Here is a 20,461-nt window from a genome sequence, read left to right as displayed (position 1 = left end):
TCGATGAGCTGGATTCGCAGCCAGACACGGGGGATTATTGCAGTTCAGCTGTAAAGAGCAAGTTCTGCCCATATTTATCCCGGTGGGTGCTGCAGAAGTTAGTGTCGCTCTGGAGTGGATGTGCTTGGTCTGCTTCCCGTGTTGGGACACTGGCTTCACAGCTCACCTGGCCAGACAGAATTGAGGAAGGATGACTTGTCATTTTACAAGATGGCTTGGAGGGGAGGGAAAGATGGTGGGATGCTGCTACTGTAACATCTTCCTTGCTGTAAGATGGTACATTCCCTAGTTTTTGCCATTCTTGAGGTGTTTATAATCTAGGTTAGCCAGAAGCTTGAAAACTGAGGCGACAGTAGAAAACCTAGAAGGGATAGAATGGGCTGGAGATTTGTTACCCAGATCGGGCTTATGTTGTTTTCCAGGGTTCAAGGGAACTTGTGTCAATGGCCTTTTAAAGGAATTTCATGGCAGCAAGGTGGCCACATTGTTCCTGATATCACTTGTTATTCATTTCCAGGAAACGGTCTATCGTCTTACCATAATCTCCCTCCCTCTCCCCGCCTCCCTCCCCTCTCTCTCCTCCCTTTCCTCTCCTTCTCCCTTTCCCCCTATCCACTTGTCTGCCTCTTTCTCCCTCCCTTTGTTAGAGGGACTGATACTTCCTTGCAAACAGGAAGAGAGGCGAGAGCAGCCCTGTGCGCAGCGTGAATGAACTCCAGTAACCTTGTCTCCTTTCTCCTCCTCTCAGTTGCAGAACCAAGGACATCTGGCAGTCGGGAGAGAGCGAGGGAGGAAACATAAAGGCACAGCCCATTTCAGGATCTTACCCACCCTGAAAGTGGTCACACATATGCTCTCTTTTTCCTCTTGCTCCATGTGTTGACATGGCACTCTTTGATCAGGCAGAAACTGGGAGGTAGGCAAGGGCAAACTCAAAACGTCAGCCTTTGCCAGGCAAGGTATAATGAGAGGCAGGTGAGAGGGGAGGAAGCATCTGCTGCTGGATGAGGCATGTGAACAGGAGAGCTGACTTGCAAAATAGTTGCTGTTGGGGGTGAGGAGTTGCTTTGCAGAGCCTGTAGCTTCCCGGGTTGGACTGGTGTCAGCACATTCTGTCATCATCTGATATAAAATTTGGGAAGCCCTATTCCCAAAATGGGGGGGATCCACAAACTATGTAGGAAAGGAATCTTGTACTCTGCAGATCATGGACAAGGAGTGAGTTTGTTTTTTTTATGTGGAGCAAAGCAAAAGTACTTTGGGCTTGTTCTTTCCCTGAATTATTGTATTCTGTTTGGTGGTACAGTTGTGCTTTATGATCCTAATTCACTTTGCTAACCTGTTTGTTCAGTTGTTTCAGTCCTGTGTTCCTTCTCGCTTGATGTAGGGTGCAACTGGCTCGAAACTTCTGTTGCTGCCATTGTTTGTATATAATAGCTATTCTGTGGGTGAAGAGTGCCTAAGTCCTATTAAGTTCAGATTCAGAAATACCCACAGACCTCTTTGCATTTTGGTTGTAATATAAGGTTAATTTTGGAAGGAAAGTTATGCAGACTTCCTTCCAGTCTGCCAGAACTCACCTTTAGGTTGTTTTTCTGTAATAACCTGATTTTCCCTTCCTCGGTTTTCTTCTATTCCTTTTAAGCATACCATCTTTCAGAATAATACTTTTCAGCCTAACACCATTGTTACACTTCTCCGCTTCTCTTCCCAGTACTCTTTCCAACCAATTGACACTCGTTTGTTTATTTTAATCTGTTTGGTTGTTAGTCACTTCTGCTGTTGTTCTCTGAACCTCTGCCATGGTTTCCATACCTGACCTGGGTAGGAGATGGCATGCTTTGTGTTGAGACCAGACTAAAGCCAGCAAGAGCTGGATGCTGCAGCGACAACCCAATTCAAAGGACGAGACAAATGCGTAGGAAAAGGCCATGCCAAAAGTCAGCAAAGTCATGGGTAATAAAGGAGTTGGTCAGCAGCAGGAGTAAAAGCCAAAGTGGGCTGGGGATGGAGGACAGGCTCTGAAACTCAGAGCTAGAGTGGGAGAGGTGGGAATAAGACCCTTAATCTAAGGGCAAGAGACCAGAATGCAGCTGCCCGTCCCCGGGAAGCAGGCTGCGCAGCCGGGACTGACTTCTGGGACTCTTCTGCATAATTGTCAGAGGTGGTAACAACTTCAAAAGGCTCACAGACCAGTGCTACAAGCTTGGGCAGCTGCTCATGGTCAACTGAAGCTTAGCTGGACAACAAATGAAAGCAAGCAGGAGGCCAAAGCTTTTCTTTATCAGCTTGGGACTGATGGTGGCTTACAGACTTCTTCCAGTTTGTGGTTGTCTTTATGCTTCTGAGAGATCAAAATGGATAATGCAAATTCAAACTGTGTCCCTTCAGTTCTCTGTAGAGAGGGATTTACAGCAGGGGCACAGAGCTAGTCTGTTCCCTGAGAGTTGCAGAACTGTTTTTCCCATTCTTCATAAACATACTGTTCAAAATCATTCTCTATGATATCCTGTCGCACTGCTTTGCACACCCTACATTTTCCTGTTTTGTCCCTCCTGTTGTCAACCTGAAGGTGATTGTTTTTCCTTATAAATTTTGACAGTTTTCACATGTAATATTACTTAATTTTCAAAGTGACAGATTCTTTTTCTGTCTTGAAAGGGCTTAGCTTTGTGCTGGTGCTGTAGTGTCCTGTAAAATCTCAGTCCAACAGGTGGGTGTTTTTTCTTGGCCATTTAGATCTGCAGCCAGCATTTGATACCCAAGGTAGTGCCATCACTGTGTGAGTTGTTGATTCCAGTGGAGGCCATTATGTGCTGCCCATTATGCGCTGCTGTGGGCCCAGCTTTCAGACGTTGATTCACACTGGAGGCTGGCACTTGTATTGCATGTTAGAATATATTTAGAATCCAAAATACCAAATTATATCCCTGATTTGGTTACCTCTGAAAGATAATCCTTCCTGTCAGATGCATTTGTTTGCCAACAGCCTGTTAGGCCCATGCACAAAGGCACAGTCTTGTTGACACGCAGCAAGCACAGTCATATTAACATATGTATACAGATGTAAGGTCTCTTCTGCTGATGCTGACATGCTGCAGAGCAAAAGATGTATGCTTGTGATTCATTACAGAACTGAAACATAACCATATATTTTTCCCTTGACAGAACACTGTTGGATATTGTAATTTATAGGGCAAGGATTGTGATGAGTAAATGCTGTTTTGAAAGATCCCAGAGACTTGAACAAACTTCTTAAAAATCTTCTATTTCATCTGAACATCCAGTATTTGGAGGTAAAGGGCTTGTTGTACTATTCCTCTGATTATTCCTGTGTTCCATAGCACAGTTTCTTCAGGGATATGCTTGCATGTGGTCTGATTCCTGATCGTTAAGCTTCTCACAGAAGGCACCAAACAAGGAATACAGGGAGAGGACAGCACTATTTAGCAGAAGTGTCACAGTAACTACATCTGGCTTATTTGGTTTCTTTATGTGCTGTGCTGGTCAATGCTATCTCCTTTACTTATTCTCAATGAATGTTGGACAGTAGTTTGGTATATTCTGTAGCTTTGTGTCTGTTGATGACAGATCAGATCAAAGACTTCCAGAAGAATGCATAAGTGCTTCATCTGACTTGGAAGAGGACTCCAGCTGAGAGAATGGGATGAGACTTGCTGGAGGGAGTGATGAATGTTTCTGGCATTTAGCATGAGGTACAAGAGCCAGGGCTGCCATCTTTAGTCTCTGAAAAAAGCAGTACTTTCTGATGCAAGAGTGCTGATCTGGAGACCATTAGTATCTGTGTTGTTCAGTTGTCTCAAAAGAAGGGAAGAAGGAAGAAATGGAGTAGAGCAAGGCTGGTGGCGACACATTTCAGAAGTGTTTAATGTCATATTTGATACATGGATGGCAAGGGCTGGCAGAAAATTGTTTCCCTCAGCCTTTCATCTGTATGTGTTTCCTCATTGGAATATGTCTGGTCATCAGGTTCCTCTGTTCAAGACTCTGAAGTGATTAGAAGTGATTGCTTCATTTCTTGTCACTTGGCCAGTCCTGGGTTCTAAAACCGAAGGAGTTGAGACAGACAGTGGGAGGCAGCATAGCAGATTATGTCAAGAAGACAGTGTTCCCTCTTGTAGTTATGGCTTGCATCACCTTTCTGCATTTTTAGTTGAAGTGGTGGTGCAGATCGGAAGATGCGAATCTCTAATAACATGATTCTTAGTACAAAACTTAACAAGATTTCTCATCATTTTAAAACAATCCTCATGCATTTCTGTGAAAATTAAGTCCCGAGTCTAGTTATACAACCTCTCAACTTGTGTGCATGTGTGGAAAATGGTAGTTTGGGTTTCTTTACCTAGCACTAGAGTGCTGCTGTTTGTAGTTAGGTCAGTTTTCCACAGCCTGCAACTGTTACTGCACCTACAAAACCAAAAGACGCTGTGTCTTAGGAGCAGAGAAGACAAGCAACCTTTCCTATCTGGCCCATTCTGTTTTGGGAAGGCTGGAGGCTGGTGCATGAAGCAGGAACACGTGGGTTTGTTTTACAGCATGAAGATAGTGGCTGGTAGGCCTTACCCCTTGCTGTGTCCTGGATGTGCACAGGAATTTATACTCCCTTCCCTCTTGGTAGCTGCAGACTTCTCAGGATGTCTGCAGTCTCTTAGGCGCACCCCTTTGGGCTCCAGATGTCTTGCTGACAACAAGTTTCACTCTTGCAATGTCAGTCAGGGTTGTGTGGATCACACAGTTTTGAAATTCCATCAAACTGTACTCTCCTGGGGTTTTTTTTCTGGAATACATTGCCACTGTGGCTGGGATGCAGTAAGACTGGGTCACTGAACTGAAGGCGGTGGGGCCTGAACGCTGTCACTCAGTTCCTCAGCTGGGGGATCAAGCTCTTCCTTTGAAAAATTGCTGTGGTACTGCTGCTGGTGATTCATTCTGCACAATAATTAATCTTTGAGTGAGTCTGTTGCATGGTTTAAAGGAATGTGGAGATGAACATAGGCAGTATGCTTACCTTTCTTATTTCATGCCCAAACATATCTGGAGACATCTGATATTGGCATCAGTGAGGAGCTTACATAGGACTGGGAATACAACTCGGGTGTGGGTTTGTTTCAGTGAAGTTCCTGTCTCCATCTGATGTTCTGTGCCTCTCCAAGATTCTCAGCTGCTGCAGGATATTCTGGGGAGACTTTTTTAAAAAAAAGTTGGTTGTGATAGCCACATTGTTCCTTTGAGGACCATGAGTCTCTTTGAATTGGTTGCAAATCACACTGTAGCCTCCCAGGGCAGAATTTCTTCCTTTATATGGCTTTGAGTTTCATGCTGCTTTTGTCCTAGATAGTCTCTTTCTTTCCCCAGCAATTCAGTGGCTGCGTGCACCAAAGGGGAGGAGGGAGCTCTGAATTGCTTATACAGTCTGAGGCTGTATTTACAAAGGTCACGTGAATTAATGTGCCCGGTGGGTTTTAACACCTGCATCCACAGTGTAATGGGAGATGGCAGGAGCTCAGCAGGTTTGACAGTATGACTTACTTTTATACTTAATGACTGGTTTAGAGTACTGGGAGGGGGGTGGTTTGTGGAAGCATTACTTTCATCCTTGCCTTTGGCATTCTAAGAAAAATTGCATGGTCTGGTCCAGATATCCAGGAGGGAAGAAGGGATGTTAGACGGTGGGTCCTCTGCCTCTTGATGGTCAGCACTGCAGTGTGTGAGGCATGCCCCTAATTACCTGATACTTTGGTATTTGAGCTGCTGCAGAGCTTTCTGTCACCTCTTGTCTTTCAGAGAGTGACAGGCTTCCAGTCGTGAGCTCAATCACTCAAGTTAAACTGGTACAGGCCTTTCACGTAGTTGCTTTTTAAACCAGTTAATCTCTTTAGCTTGCATTGGTAAATCACTGAGTTAAGATCAACTGATCAAATGCATGTTCAGTCAGATTAAGGGTGTTTACATTAGCAGTTTGCATCAGTTTCACTGAGTCTGTGTAGTCAAATCAGTAGGGCCTTTTTCTGTGCAGGTGGGGATTTTTGGAAGAAGTGATTGGATTTGCTCTGCAGTTTCAGGTTCTCTAGTGGAGTTCAGGCTGTATAATGAAAATGCTTTTCAGTTTCTACGTTCCAGAAAAGCTATCCTCAGTAGGTTGGTGGTGAATCTATTTCTGAGGGTGGCATCATGGTCATTCGCTATAGGTATGATGCTGGCTTTCAATTGTTACCTGTAAGTGAAGGGAGGATTTATCATCTTTGATACATCATCGATCTTTCTCACAGTCTTTGGCTAATGATAGTAATAGGGAACTTCAGTGTTTATAGTCTCTGCTAAATAATTATCTTGTACAGTTTTCTATATGCTCTGCAATACATGCTACAAAATCCAGGGCAGCTGGCAGCAATGAGCTATTTGTTTGTTACTAGAAGCTTTAACAAAGGCCACTGGTTATAAAGTCTGAAATTTCCCTCTTACACACTTGGAGAGGTCAGGGCTGAAGTGCCCTGGTGGTGTTAGCAATAGTGAAGACTTCTTCTGCTTTGATAGATCTTTCAGCAATAAAAGGATAGTTTTGCACCTGGATGTGCTAATCTTGTACCTTTTACCACAGTTTGCTCAAATACTGTGTTTCAAGAGTATAAACATTGATAAAACAAAGCTAATTAAGGAAATGAAATCTTGAAGCTTGCTTGTGGTGCAGCCCTTAATAGATTTTGGAAATTAATATCTCAATTGTTGAACTCTTGCCTCTTTTGCATCTGTTTGTTTTTTCCACAGGTACTTCCTTTCTGACTTTGAGTAGCAGAGAAAAACTAAAGACCTTGAAGAAAAACACCTACAGCCCCTTGCTTGGCAGAAACAATGCTGCAGCGATGAGATTACTGTGAACCCTTCCTGTGTGGCCTCCATGGGTCCCACTCAACTCAGCACACAGGATCATGGGAAGAGGGTGGCAAGTGTATTTGAGATGGAGGAGGAAGGGCTTTCGCTCTTCCCTGGCTCAGAGAACCCCCCTGAGCATGCAGGTATGCAAAAATTCTTACTAAATCCATGCAAGCTAAAGGCTGTCCATTCTTTCAGCTGCAAGCAGAATTGATAGTTGGCAAAATTTTAGGGCAAATTCTGAAGTGCTTGAGGCACTCAGAGATAATGTCTAAGAATAGAAGCAGTTACTGATAATTGAAGACAACTGGGTTTATGTAGGTGATAAATGTTTTGCTTATTTGACCTTTTAGAGGCTGGGTTCGTGGCACTAAAATGAATTTATTTTTGTTAGCCTTATCAAAAGCTGCTGAGCAATAAAGTTTTACTACAGGTGACAATCTAACAAGGATAGGTGATGCAAAGAAATGATAGATTTTTGCAGATTCATATAATGGGAAGACAGTAGAAGTTTCCTCTACATATTTCTTAGGTTAACTGAGGTTAAAGAGCATCAGGAAATAGAATGGAGATTTTGTAGTTAAAATTGCTGCTCATGGCCACAATCCTACACTTTAAAACTGTAAGATGACATAGTGTAGCATCTCTGGACAGGTAACAGGTAAAAAAGGAAAACACGTGCATAATGTCAGCAGCTTAATGAAAATATGACAAGTAAATGTATTTGCTCAACTGTGAGGCAATGGGCAATCCCTGATATAAAGAAAAGAGGTAATCTGAACATTGAACAAGGACTCATCAGTAGAGTAGAAACAAAGAGAGTAATTAAAAGGTAATATATTAGCCAATAAAAGTCCTTAAACCATATTTGAGGACAGGAAAAGAAAGCAATTGATAGATTGTTTCCTTACAAAAATGCAAGGAAAAAAGTCACAAAATGTGGAAAAAAAAATATATAATATGGTATCTTCCAAAGGAGGACCCTAATGAGAGCTAAAGATGGCATTCACACTTGATATCTCTTACGCTATTTTTGTGTTATCTTTAACTACAGAAAATGACAATAATCAGCTATATAACTAAAATGCTTAGTGTTCAGAGATGGAAAATAATTTGCATAGATCAAAGAATAAGCCTATCTGTCTCAATAAACCAGTCATAGAAAAGGTAATGAGGTGTTTATGTAACGTCTTAAAGGCAGCTAAGAAATCCACAAGATGGACAGATTCATCTGTAGAAAGTCATTGGATTACTCTGCTGTTCCTCAGAAGCATATGAACGTCACTTAAGGCTTTGGAAAAGTTGTTATACCAGTTAGTCTGCCATTGCATATATTTATACTAAATAATCTGAAATAACTGTATACATTGCATAATTTCCTCTTGGTAATATATTGTGTGAGGAGAAATAATTGGTAATATGTTGTGTGAGTCAAACAAGAAAGGAGAATATTAGAAACTTAACCTTTCTGATGACATTTTCTTGCTGAGAGTGAGAAGTGCAGGCTTAAGTGAGTGACCTCCAGGCCTCTGTAAAGTCAGTGGGATTGAAAATCAACACCGAGATACTTTATGACTGAAAACTAATATGTAGTGAGGAACACTAATAATGATTTCTGAGACTAACCTAAAATGGTCTACCCTTTCAGGAACTTGAGCAGAATAGTAAGTGTAAACAACAGTAAGGATTAGAAGTATTAGAACAGTAAGTACAAAAATTAGACATTGTAAACCTGATGTTGATCAGGAAATGCAGTAGCTGTGTCCTGCAAACCTATCTGTATGCATTAATTCCAGTGTAAAGGCTTTCCAGGCATATCTAAACATAATCTGTAATATCTGACATACAGAAAAATACCTGCACTGTGAGCTGTGTAGAATGTCAGATGTTGACCTGTCTAGAGTTAAATGGAATGAAAAGAGAGATAGCTAGTAGGCTGAAATGCTTAATTTAAGGTGCATTGGAGAAAACCAAAGATGTTTTCAGAATACAGAGCCGCTGCTAATATTAAGATCTCTCAGATGTAGGAAGAGCTGGGAGCTGCTGCCTAAGACCATCTGAAATGTGAAGCAGTAGTGCAGGGCCTGTGTTTCAGATAGAATAACAAGGTTTAGTAAATGAACTGTCACTATGAGAGCGTTTCAGTTTTAGGAGTGGGGAGCACTCTCCTTGAAGAAGAAATGGTGGCTTTGGGGCTCCAAAGACTCACAGAGCTTGTGTGGTGTGCTGCTTGCCTGTATATACACTCTATGAGGTGCTGTGTTTTGTCTTGACATTTCCCCAAGTGTTCCAGTTACAGGGATTGCCTGCTCAGTCTGCTTTTGTAGGGTCGCAGTTTCAGGACTGTTTTTTTGTCACTATTAGATTGATGAACCATTTTTCCTTATTCTTGTGCATAAGTATGGCAGAGAATAGAACTAGGAGAACTGGAGGCGAGTTCTGAAGAAACTTACTTTCTCTGCACAGTCTTGGATTTCAGGTCAACCTTTTTGTGGGTCTTTCTCACATTGGGAACTTAGCTGTAACTGGAAAGTGCAGAAGAGCATCTGGCCTGAGCATGTTTTGGCTCTTCCACTCTGTTTTGGAGAGGAGCAAGTGTGAAGCTATATTTGTTTTTATATTTGAGGTGAAACCTTGGGGATTATGTCAGTAGTTAGTTTGTTGCAGAAGATATGCCTGTCTAGAAGGGGAGTGTGTGAGACAGGAGACTTAATCTTTTCATCCATGTGTTTGGGAGATGGTGGGTTTGAGTGAGGATATTGGTTATTTTAAGGAATGTGGCAGTCAGCTGCAAACATACTTCTTTCATGTGTGGGTTTTTTTGTTTGTTTTTTTTTTTTTCCCCCTGGGTACTGTTCGTTTCAGTAGAAAATCCCCCCTTGAAGCGGAAGAAGGGCCCAGCCCCTAAGATGCTGGGAAACGAAGTGTGCAGCGTGTGTGGGGACAAGGCCTCTGGCTTCCACTACAACGTGCTGAGCTGTGAAGGCTGCAAGGGCTTCTTCCGCCGCAGCGTCATCAAGGGAGCACAGTACCTCTGCAAGAACGGTGGCAAGTGCGAGATGGACATGTACATGCGTCGCAAGTGCCAGGAGTGCCGGCTGCGCAAGTGCCAGGAAGCGGGCATGAGGGAGCAGTGTGAGTGCAGGAAATGGTGCAGGGGGGCATGGTGGTGTTGGGACAGGAGGCGTGTGGGAGCAGGCTGCGGGGTGATGGGTGTAAAGCAGGGGGCAGTGTGAATGCTTGGGGAGGAGGGGACACAGCCATGCAGGCTGTGTGTTGAAATGTGTGTGGGAAGTCACTGAGAGCTTAGCAGGGATCACATGGGGAGGTGAGGCTGTTAGTGGAACACCACTGGTGTGCTGAGAGCCGCAGCCTTGCTTTATTCCTTATAAGAACTTGTGGACTGTGAGAGCAGAGGAAGGACTCGCACATTCTTCAGGATGCTGTGAAGTGTATCAGTAAACTCAGGCTTCTGTCCTGTGATCGGGACTGCAGGATCGGTCACCATGCTCCTTGAACAACAGGCACTTTCCTTTGCCTCCTACTGTGAGCTTGTGACAGAGGTCAAGGGCAGCACCACAGTACTGCAGCTGTGTTTGTGCAAGAGCTGATCTCATTGCTCCCTTTAGTGAAATCTGCTGTTTTTCTCACACAAGTAATAAGGCTGTTGTTCCTGAATATTCACCAGTGTTTCTGCTCACATGTCAGGAACAGCTCTCCATGACCAAGGCATCCAAGTTTCATCCCTTTGGTGGCCAAGACTGACTGAATGGATGCTTGATTAATGTTAGATCTGTGTGAAGTCTCCTTTTCTGACATCCAGCACCCAGAACAGTGAGGAACAGGGACTATTTCAGAAACATCTTGTAAATAATGCTACACCAAGGAGACAAGCTATTTGGTTTTTCCAGCATAAAACAAAGCACATCAGTATCTGTCTCACTGGTTTGTATCAGCATTACATATGCTGTGTTTACCTCATTTGCCCCTGTTCCTGAGAGCTACAAAAGAGATATATTTGAAAAGTGATGTGGTAAGACTGCCTGTTCACTTTGCTTCTCTTTTGCAGGTAGATAGAGCCTCAGTATGTTTCTGTATTTACTCCTTGTCTTGTGTTGAAGACAGCTCAGGAAAATTAGGTCAAAAGTGTTATTATTAAGAGTTTGGCAATTCCTGTCAATGCTGTAATCCCTACTGCAAATTTGCCGTGTTAATTTTGACAGAAAGGGAGGGCTTTTTCCTCCAGCTGTTTCACTTGGAAGGTCATTCCAGAACTTCCCCCTTGTAATTGCTGGAAACATTCTTCTAATTCCCAGACTGAAGTTATTCATGGCCAGTTTATTGTTCTTAAGCCAGTGTGAACTGTGAGGTTAAATAGTTCCTTCCTGGCAAACCAAGTAAGTTAGATTGCTTTGAATTTAGCATGGTGCAGAAGCTTGCACATAGGCAGTTTTCAAGATTCAGTAATAGCCAAGTGACAAGTTACCAGTTATAAATCCTTTGTGCATCTGAGTCCCAAGTTGAGGGACTGTAATCACTTGAATTAATTACTTGCCTTCTTAAACTAACACTGTGAGTAGCATTCTCTAATCTTACAGGTCCTCCTTATTTTGGTAATTGTATTGAATGTCTTTGCTGTTAGAATTGTAAATTTTGTGTATGCGTGTACCTGTGCATACATCTTCCCTGTTAGAATTCGGGAATAAAGGGCCCTCTCAGCTTGAATGTGTTATGTTCTTTATCTATCCTTCCAATTCCAGAGTTCTCTCTCACAGTAATTCTCCAGTTCTTGTCTTCATGTTTAACGTGATTCATTTAAGCGTAAGTTATAATTATTCAGTTTTGGACTCTGCTTTCCTGTATAGCAGCTATGTGTCTTTGTTACCTGTGCATAAAAAAATGGCCAAAGAATCTCTCAACACTTTTAAAATCTTGTTTGTAAGTCAAGCTTTGTTTATTTGTCTTTGTTCCTGAAGATGTGGAGGTTTTTTCCCAGTCAGTCCCTTTTCTGCTCCTTGTTGTTCATCATTAACTTATAGGATGATTCTCTGGAAGATAACTCTTGAATCCAGGTATATCTGCTAGTTTTCTTTTTTTTTTTTTGGATTTTTTCAGATAGTTTTTGCAGCTTTGGCTTAAAGAAACAACAAACATTCTCTACATTCACATCAGTGAATTCTTCAGTTCATAGAATCACCCTCAGTCCTTCTTAGGGCTGCTTTCAATCCAGTCTCTGCCCTGCCTCCATTTGTGCTTGGGATTGCCCTGACCCATGTGGAGGATCTTGCACTTGTCCTTGTTGAACTTCATGAGGTTTGACAGGCCCACCTTGCAAGCCTGTCAAGGTCCCTCTGGATGGCATCCCTTCCCTCCAGCTTGTAAACCACAACCACACAGCTTAGTGTCGTTGGCAAACTTGCTGAGGGTGTGCTCAGTCCCACTGTCTGTGTCGCTGGCACAGACATTCCCAGTATGGCACGACACAGTGCTGGTCCCAGTACCAACCCTGAGGAATGCCACTGCTTTCCACTTGGACATTGAGCCACTAACCACAACTCTTTGAATGCAACCATCCAGCCAATCTCTTAACCACCATCCAATCTCTTATCCGCCAATCTCTGATCCATCTGTTAAATCCATGCCATTCCAGTTTAGAAATGCGTTGCTCCTGAGCTTGGAGGAGGTGCTCCTTAAATATTAAAAACAGCTTTCTTGGGCTTTCTCTTTCCTTCAGCATTTTATCCCGTAGTACTTTACTGAGCAGATCCTTGAAGAGTCCAGAGTCTGCTCTCCTGAAGTCCAGACCAGTGAGCTTGCTGTGCTCCCTCCTCATTGCTTCAAGGATCTTGAAATTCACCAGTTCATGATCACTGCAGTCCAGGCTGCCCTTGAGCTTCATATTCTCCAGCAGACCCTCCTTGGTGAGAGCAAGGTCCATCACAGCACCTCTGCTCATTGGCTCCTCTATCACTTGGAGAAGGCAATTATCATTAACGCATTAGAGGAACCTCCTGGATTGCTTATTCACTGTTGTGTTGTCTCTCCAACAGATATTGGGGTGGTTGAAATCTCCCAACAAGACCAGGGCTTGTGAATGTGAGGCCATTTCTGTCTGTCTATAGAGGACCTGCTCCATTCAGTTTTCTGGTCAGGTGACCTTGTAACAGACCCCCTCTATAATGTCACTTCCCTGGGCAACTTTAGTTCAAATCCCTCTTCACAGGCTAGCAAGCCTATGAGTGAAGATGTGCTTCCCCTTCTCTGACAGCTGGACCCCATTAGCCCCCCATAGATCAGATGCCTCCGATTTGTTCAGTTCCTTACCATATTACATCCAAATGACATCTCCTTTGACTTAACAACTGAAGAAGTCTTCTAGCCCTATTCCTGAAGGACCTGTAGTTGGTCCTCAGTACGTTTTATGCAAAGCTATTCTTTCACTCTTCATCTTGCACCATGTTACTGCTCTACAGTTTGCTGCAGATGGCCTGTATAGCAAATTATCCTTTCACTCTCAAACTCCATCCAGGACTGGCTCTGACCTCTGAAGAGGAAGATGAAATGCACCATGGCATGTTAAAGGAGCACTTGTTGGAATCTGTTATAACATGACATCTTAGGGAATTGCTCAATGGGGAAAGTCACTATTGTTTTTCTGAGATCTGCAGGGCATCATGATAGGAGCTTCTGCCCTTTGTGAACACTTTGCATGACGGTATGATTAGAAGAAAGGTGATGGAACAACTTAAAGCAGGAATAGAGGGAGAAACAAATGACAGTATCACTGTCTGCTGTGTTGTGTACACTCTGCTATGCCAGATACAGGCAGCTGTGATCTCCACTTTCCATCCACAGCACATTACCCTGTGTTTAGTGTAGTTTCCAGTATGCTTCTACGATTGATCACAGGCTATTCCTGCTTTAGATGTTCTGTCTGAAGAACAGATCCGACTGAAGAAACTGAAGAAGCAGGAAGACGATCAGGCTCGGACAGTTGTGGTGCGTCCAAACCCTCCGAATCCGCCAAGCCCTTCCCACAAACTAACGCCGGAACAGCTGAACATGATAAAAAAGCTTGTGGCCGCTCAGCAGCAGTGCAACCAGCGCTCATTCACAGACAGGCTCAAAGTGACGGTAAAAAATCTACAAGTTTACAAAAATTAAGAAAAATTGAAGTTTGGGGAGTTGGGTTTTGGGTGAAATATTTGGGAGAACAGACATACTTCAGGCACTGCATCTGTGGACTAAAGCTCTGTAAAGAATAGCAAAAGATGATGTTCTGATGTTGGTTCATTTTCTTTCATTGTTCATTTCATCTTTTCATCTTTCTGTCCCGGCTTAATCTCTCACATACATCTCTCTCTCTCTGTGTGTCTCTGTATATCTATATCTGTATATATATATGCTGTCTCTTCCCATTCCCACAGCCGTGGCCCCAGATTCCTGACCCTAATAACCGTGAAGCGAGGCAGCAGCGTTTTGCTCACTTTACAGAACTTGCAATTATCTCTGTGCAAGAGATTGTGGACTTTGCCAAGCAACTACCTGGATTCCTGGAGCTCACCAGGGAAGATCAGATTGCTTTATTGAAGACATCTACAATAGAGGTGAGAGTTTGGCTCCACCACAATACATAGTAGCAGAGTTGAAAGAATTCGGAGTTACCCACATGGAGAACTAGTTCCATCCCTTTTTTGGGATGGTGGACTGAAGGATCTCAGCTATGGGACCATTACTGCAGTGCCAGGTTATACTGGCAAAGGGTCATGGAGGAGAATGAGACAAGTGCCTTGGCAGTGATAAGCAGGAACTTCCCCTTTCCCAGAAGCAGACACCACAAAGGATGCAGCAGAATTTATCTTGGAATTTTTAAGCACTCTGAGAGAAACTGGAGAGTTTTTGTTTGGGTTTTTTTTTTTTTTTTCAGAGATGCTCCACATTCAACGAATTATTGATGTTGTAACGTTTTTTCCTATTTCATATCGAGTATATCCATTTCTGGTTTCAGGTGATGTTGCTGGAGACATCTCGGCGCTATAATCCAGAGATTGAGAGCATCACCTTTCTTAAGGACCTGAGCTATAATCGGGATGACTTCGCCAAAGCAGGTGGTGCATTAGACAGGTGTTTCTTCCTTCCCTGTGTCTTGTGTTCTTACATATTTTCCTTTTTAATGTGGACTGCTGGAAATAGTATGTGGGGTCAGAAGAAGAAGCTTAGAAGAGGACCAGACCAATAGCCCCAAAAGCCATATATTTTTTGCTTTTAATATGTGTCTACCAGTTCAGTTCATGTCTTTTTCCAGATGTGAACTTGCTTGGGAAAATTTGGACTCTTAAAGGATGAAAATCTAGTAGGAAATGTCCACCTAGGGCTAGCAGCTGGTGTGAACTTCCTTGCTAGTAGAGGTGTGATGTGGTCATAGAGGTGTATCAGATCATAGCAATTCAAACCACAGTATTTTCTCCTTTGCAAGTATATCACTTGCTAATCCAGATACACACCTTGAGTAAGGACATTAATGTAATTACATTTCACTTAATGTGAAGTCTGTACCATGCATTGAAGGTCCCCACACATTGCTTTAGGTATTTTATCGTCCCAGTATATGTTGGTCTGTGGTGGCGTGATTTCTGAAGTCTGTTTTTTCACAAGCTGTGAGTGTCTATAATTTCAGATGAAGTAACAGGAAGTATGTACCTTCAACATTCTAAAGCAAGACATTACCTGTCCTCCGTGTGAATTTTTTTTTTTTAATTATTCTTTGAGTAGCTCTTTAACCATTATACTTGGGTTGGCTTTTATATACAACTTTCCTTTTCAACACTCTTCCTGGTAGCCTTTTTTCAGGTTATTAGGAGGCAAAAAGTAGGCAGCCAGAAAGATTCCTCCATTTTGTTTCTCCTTTTCTGATGCAGTTGTACTGCAGGAAATTAGAAACTTAGATGCTATTTTGGAGGAGAGGCCTGAAGTTTTCAGCATGATTACATAGCACAAAAAGACCTGATTTGACAGTGGTCTCTATATGTAATGGCAATAAATATCAGTGCATTTCTGCATTTCTACCTGACTGCATGTATCAAAGGAGGTGGTTGGAAGCCTAAGTCAGGCTCTGCCTCACTCTCCCAGCTTTTTGAGATGAAGGAAATGGCGTAGTTCAGAGTTCTTGGAACTGTATGTTTTCAGCTCAGACAGACTTCAGATGAATATTGATCACGGTATTAAAGCTTTCGCTGAAAGCATGAGAGCTACTGGATGTGAAGGAGGTGATGGTGTCAGAGTTGAAAGTGTAGATGTTGTACTTGTAGCTTTCTGACTTTTTGATGGATTTATCTGATAAATGATGTTGTGTTCCTTTAGCTATTGCCTGGTGATGTGCTGTGGGGCATTTAAGGCTCTAGGAGAACCCAGAAATAGTGTAGCTTTATAGTTAGAACCCCACTCCTCAGCCACTGTTGTTGGTGTTCACTAGTAGTGGATGTAAAGGGAGGTTTCATTGGAACATAATGTAAGGGTTTTTCCTTGCCTGCCTGTCTTCCCCACTCCCTGCTGTACTGCAGTGGGTTTCTTGCAGCTTATTCCATGAGAGGGAGAGAAAGGAAACAATTGTTACTGCTTCACCTTGTTCTCTTCTGTTCGTTTCAGGTCTGCAGTTTGAGTTCATTAACCCCATCTTTGAGTTCTCAAAGGGAATGAATGAGCTACAGCTTAATGATGCTGAATATGCACTTTTAATCGCCATCAACATTTTCTCTGCAGGTAAAAAGCCAGGGAGGTCTGAGGAGCTGCAGTAGTGAGTCAGAGGGCAAAGAAGTAGAGTTAAGGAACGTCACAAGCAGAAGAAGAGTAATAGAGGGGTGTATAGAGTTCAGTGATAAAGGGAGCATGTTATTCGTTATATTCTGAATTCTATAATGCCGCTTCCAGAAGAAAGCAAATTCCCCAACTACTGAAAAAGTTTATAGAAAAATGGGCCAGTATTTGTCTTCCTTATTTTGAGATTGCTATTTAATTGTCCCCTTAATGTCCTTGGCACCTCTCTGGTGTGATGCAGGTGCCACAGCATGAGTGACATCTAGTGGGCAAGTGAAAATACCCTGGACATGAGACAGTATTGCTCTGGGCCAGGACAGAGCTTTGCCAAGAAACCACTTCCATTCTTCTGTCTTGTGACCTGAATTATTGAGTACTTTTTTTCTTTGTTCTTGTTTTCTAACTGGCTCACCTGCTGCAGAGACTTTCCCAATCACTCTTGAGTAGACAGCTTCTCATTTCTTCTGTGACAGGAATGTGAGACCAAACAGTACTATGTAAGTGTTTGGTCTCTAACCTTCCATCTCTGTTGGAGTCAGATTGGATACCCCATGTGCAGGAGACATCACTGAGAAGGAACAGTCACAGACAGTTGACATAGCTGCTACAATCATGGATATACCTCCCAGCTGTGCTGGGTGAATGCTAGTGAGGTTTTGGGAAGAGACCGTGTGAGGGAATAGGGTCAGGCAGGGATGTTAAGTCCAGTGAAGCTGCCTGTGGCAATCTCCTTACTTCTAACCTGCTTTTTGGCAGACCGACCGAATGTGCAGGACCAGTCCTTGGTGGAGAGGCTGCAGCACACCTATGTGGAAGCCCTTCATTCTTACATTTGTATCAACAGACCAAATGTAAGTGCCTGACCAGAACATCTCCAGCAATGATAAGAGCTGATTCTGTGTTTATGCAGACACAGTTCCTGTGGTACTGTTTGTAACAGGTCTCTTGCTGCCTGTGCTGTCATACTTGTCCCTTCTGTGGCTCTTTGATAGCAGCTGGAAATGCAGGACTTGTGAGCTGTCGCAGCCTGCTGTCCTGTATCATGTTCCATAGTTTAGCCAGCATGGAAAGTCTGGAGTTTTGGGACATGGTGTACTATTTGTGTTCCTCCACACTGAAGCCTCCTGGTGAATGCTGGGTTTAGAGGAAGTCAGGATTGTCATTACAATACATCATCTGTTGTGGTATTTTTTTCTTTTTTAAAGTTTTAGTGTGAATTTACTAACAGCTGTCTATTTGTCTGACTCTGCAGGACCGCCTGATGTTTCCACGGATGTTAATGAAGCTGGTCAGTCTTCGACACTAAGCAGTGTCCACTCTGAACAGGTGTTTGCCCTTCGGCTGCAGGACAAGAAACTCCCTCCTCTGCTCTCAGAAATCTGGGATGTGCATGAGTGACCGCATGCTCCCAGAATGCTGACGTGCTGACATAATGCCATCTCCCAGCCTTTGCTAATGAGAAGCCAGCCTCTCCTCTCCAAAGCACTGAACCCTGGGCTAGGCATGCAGGGAGTGATGAGCCCGGGATTTCAATGTTGTCATGAGATATGCAGGAGGCAGCTGGTGGTAGATCAGATGGAGGGGTTGGTTTTGATGTAGTGCCCATACCCCAAAGGAATACGTGAAACTTCGAAAACGGTAGAAATGAAGACCTTTCCCCCTGCCCCCCAAGTCCTCTTTCTTCAGAGTCTTTCTCTTCTCTAAGCATATGCTGAAGGTTTGCCCTTTGATCCTCTTCTCACTGATTATGAAAATGAATTTGCAGGAACTTGCCAAAAGCTCTCTATTGAGAGTAACCCAGCTCGAAAGGCTTCTGCAGGGTCCCCAGTGTACCTGGATCTGAGGAGCTCAGGGAAGTCAGTGTGGATGTTCTATGGGTTTCACTGGGTTTCCTATAAATAAAATCTCTTGAATGTGCTGCCCTCTACAATGATTCCAAGAGAAGTAGCTTTTATTTCTTTATTATGAGACTTCATCTCTAGAGCTGCCCTTTATTCTGGCCCTCCTTTGGAAAAAGGATTCCTCTAATGTGTAGTGCCCTTTGTCTAACAGGGAGATTCTCTGGGTAGGGAACGTTTGTGCAACAAAAAGATGTCAGGCATAAAGTAGTGGACTGTTTTTTAATATAATGCATCACAGTTTTATCTCGTGGTTCTCAGACACTTCAATTTACCTTTGATTTGCTAACAGCTGGAAAACTTTAGTTCAAAACAGATCAGGGCATAGATTTTATCTTTAGGAGTGGAATAGAAAAAAGATAGGTGGGAAGGACTGGTACCTAGGTGAGGTAGGTGTGGTGGAAGGATCTCAAAAACTTCCAAGAATCTGAAGCATGTGGTATGTATTCCAAGGTGGGTGTGAAGATGTATTGGCCAAGGAGAGAGGACACACTGCATTTAGTGAAATATGTGGGCATTGCATAAGCTATGGGCTGCACAACTCTCAGATCATGGGCTGCAGGAATATTGCGTGTAATCAGATCCACTTGCGTTGTCTTCCTTTTGCCAAAGTCTTTCCAACTGTTTTAGGGATGATAATGGGATATGGAGGTCCCTCCTGTGTGAGGAGTGCCAACTGCTTTAGAAGGACACTTGGGTCTTGTATCCTTTCTTCACTTCGGGCATTGTGAGATCCACACTGGATTATGCCCCAGGTTTTTAAGTATCCACATTCATAAGTATTCTAGAATTTACAGCAATATTTTGTCTGACAGAAGAGAAATATACTGTTGTAAAACATGTTCCTTACTTTCCAAGAAACATCATCTTATGGCTGATCTCGGAGATGTAACCTTAAGTATCCTGGTAGCTTGGTCTCATGAGTCTTCTCTGTCATAGGGGTCTATGTTTGCTTGCCCAGTGAGCATCCCAAGAGCATAGGTTCACATGGCTCGGGGTTTTTTGTTTGTCTGTTTTTTGGTTTGTTTGTTTGTTGTTTTTTTTTGGCTGTGTATCTGAGCGCTATGCCCGTGGTGAGGGTATCGTGTCCATTTTGCACTTGAGGTTGGTCCCCTGCCACTGGCCTTCACTCTGCACCTTTGTAAAGCACTTGTAACAATCTGTAAAATAATCTGTTGTTTTTTATAACTCATTGCAATTGCAAAAATTCTTGTTTAAATCTGTATTTTTAACTAATCTGTTTGAGAAATGTTAATGTTTATATAAAAGAATAAAGCCTAATACAGGATTTTGACATTCTCTGATGTGCTGTCATTAGCTCAGAGGAGGGTAGAATAAGTTCTTGCTGTAACAAGCTTAAAGCTGATAAGAACGTTGGAGAGAAGCAAGAAGTGGTGAAAAAGAAATAGCAGTGTAACCCCAGGCAGTTTATTTTGGCCTCTAGGATGAGATTTTTAGCTTGATATCCACCTTCCTGTATTGCAGACCTGGCAAATACGTGAAATGGATTAAGTGCATATCGTGAAGACCATGAATTGTGCAAACATCCTTCATCTTGGTATGTACAGCTACATTCAGAATGTAACCGTTTTATTCCATGTGCTGTACTCCATCTTCTGCATATCATGGCTTGTCAAAATTGAAATGGGAGTCCAGTGTGCCCCTGGCTGTCAAGTGGATTTTCAGATGGACCCTAGCTGATACCTCATATACTGAGACTTTCTGATGTACTCGGAGGAGAATCAACCAGAATACTTGTCTGTATGCATTACCTCGAAGGGAGTGGTAGGATGGGAAAGCAGAGAGCTGTCCAGCATTAGCTGTTTCCTCAGTGCTTGATCCTCTGCCACAATGGGAAA

At 43.0% G+C, this 20,461-nt stretch overlaps 1 protein-coding gene across 1 annotated transcript; it reads left to right on the top strand.

The window, feature by feature from the left end:
- Positions 1 to 4,703: 4,703 nt before the first annotated feature.
- NR1H3 (nuclear receptor subfamily 1 group H member 3) lies at positions 4,704 to 19,890 on the top strand. The gene is given in 9 exon segments (XM_032692195.1): positions 4,704 to 7,034; positions 9,757 to 10,026; positions 13,817 to 14,025; positions 14,319 to 14,498; positions 14,900 to 14,999; positions 16,537 to 16,650; positions 17,461 to 17,555; positions 17,957 to 17,999; positions 18,002 to 19,890. Coding segments are annotated over 9 exon segments (1,230 nt in total). The 5' UTR covers positions 4,704 to 6,916; the 3' UTR covers positions 18,103 to 19,890.
- The last annotated feature ends 571 nt before the right edge of the window (positions 19,891 to 20,461 follow it).

This window comes from Chiroxiphia lanceolata, chromosome 6, assembly GCF_009829145.1.
Source record: "Chiroxiphia lanceolata isolate bChiLan1 chromosome 6, bChiLan1.pri, whole genome shotgun sequence".
NCBI lineage: Eukaryota > Metazoa > Chordata > Aves > Passeriformes > Pipridae > Chiroxiphia > Chiroxiphia lanceolata.
This window is presented reverse-complemented; position numbering and strand designations above follow the sequence as displayed.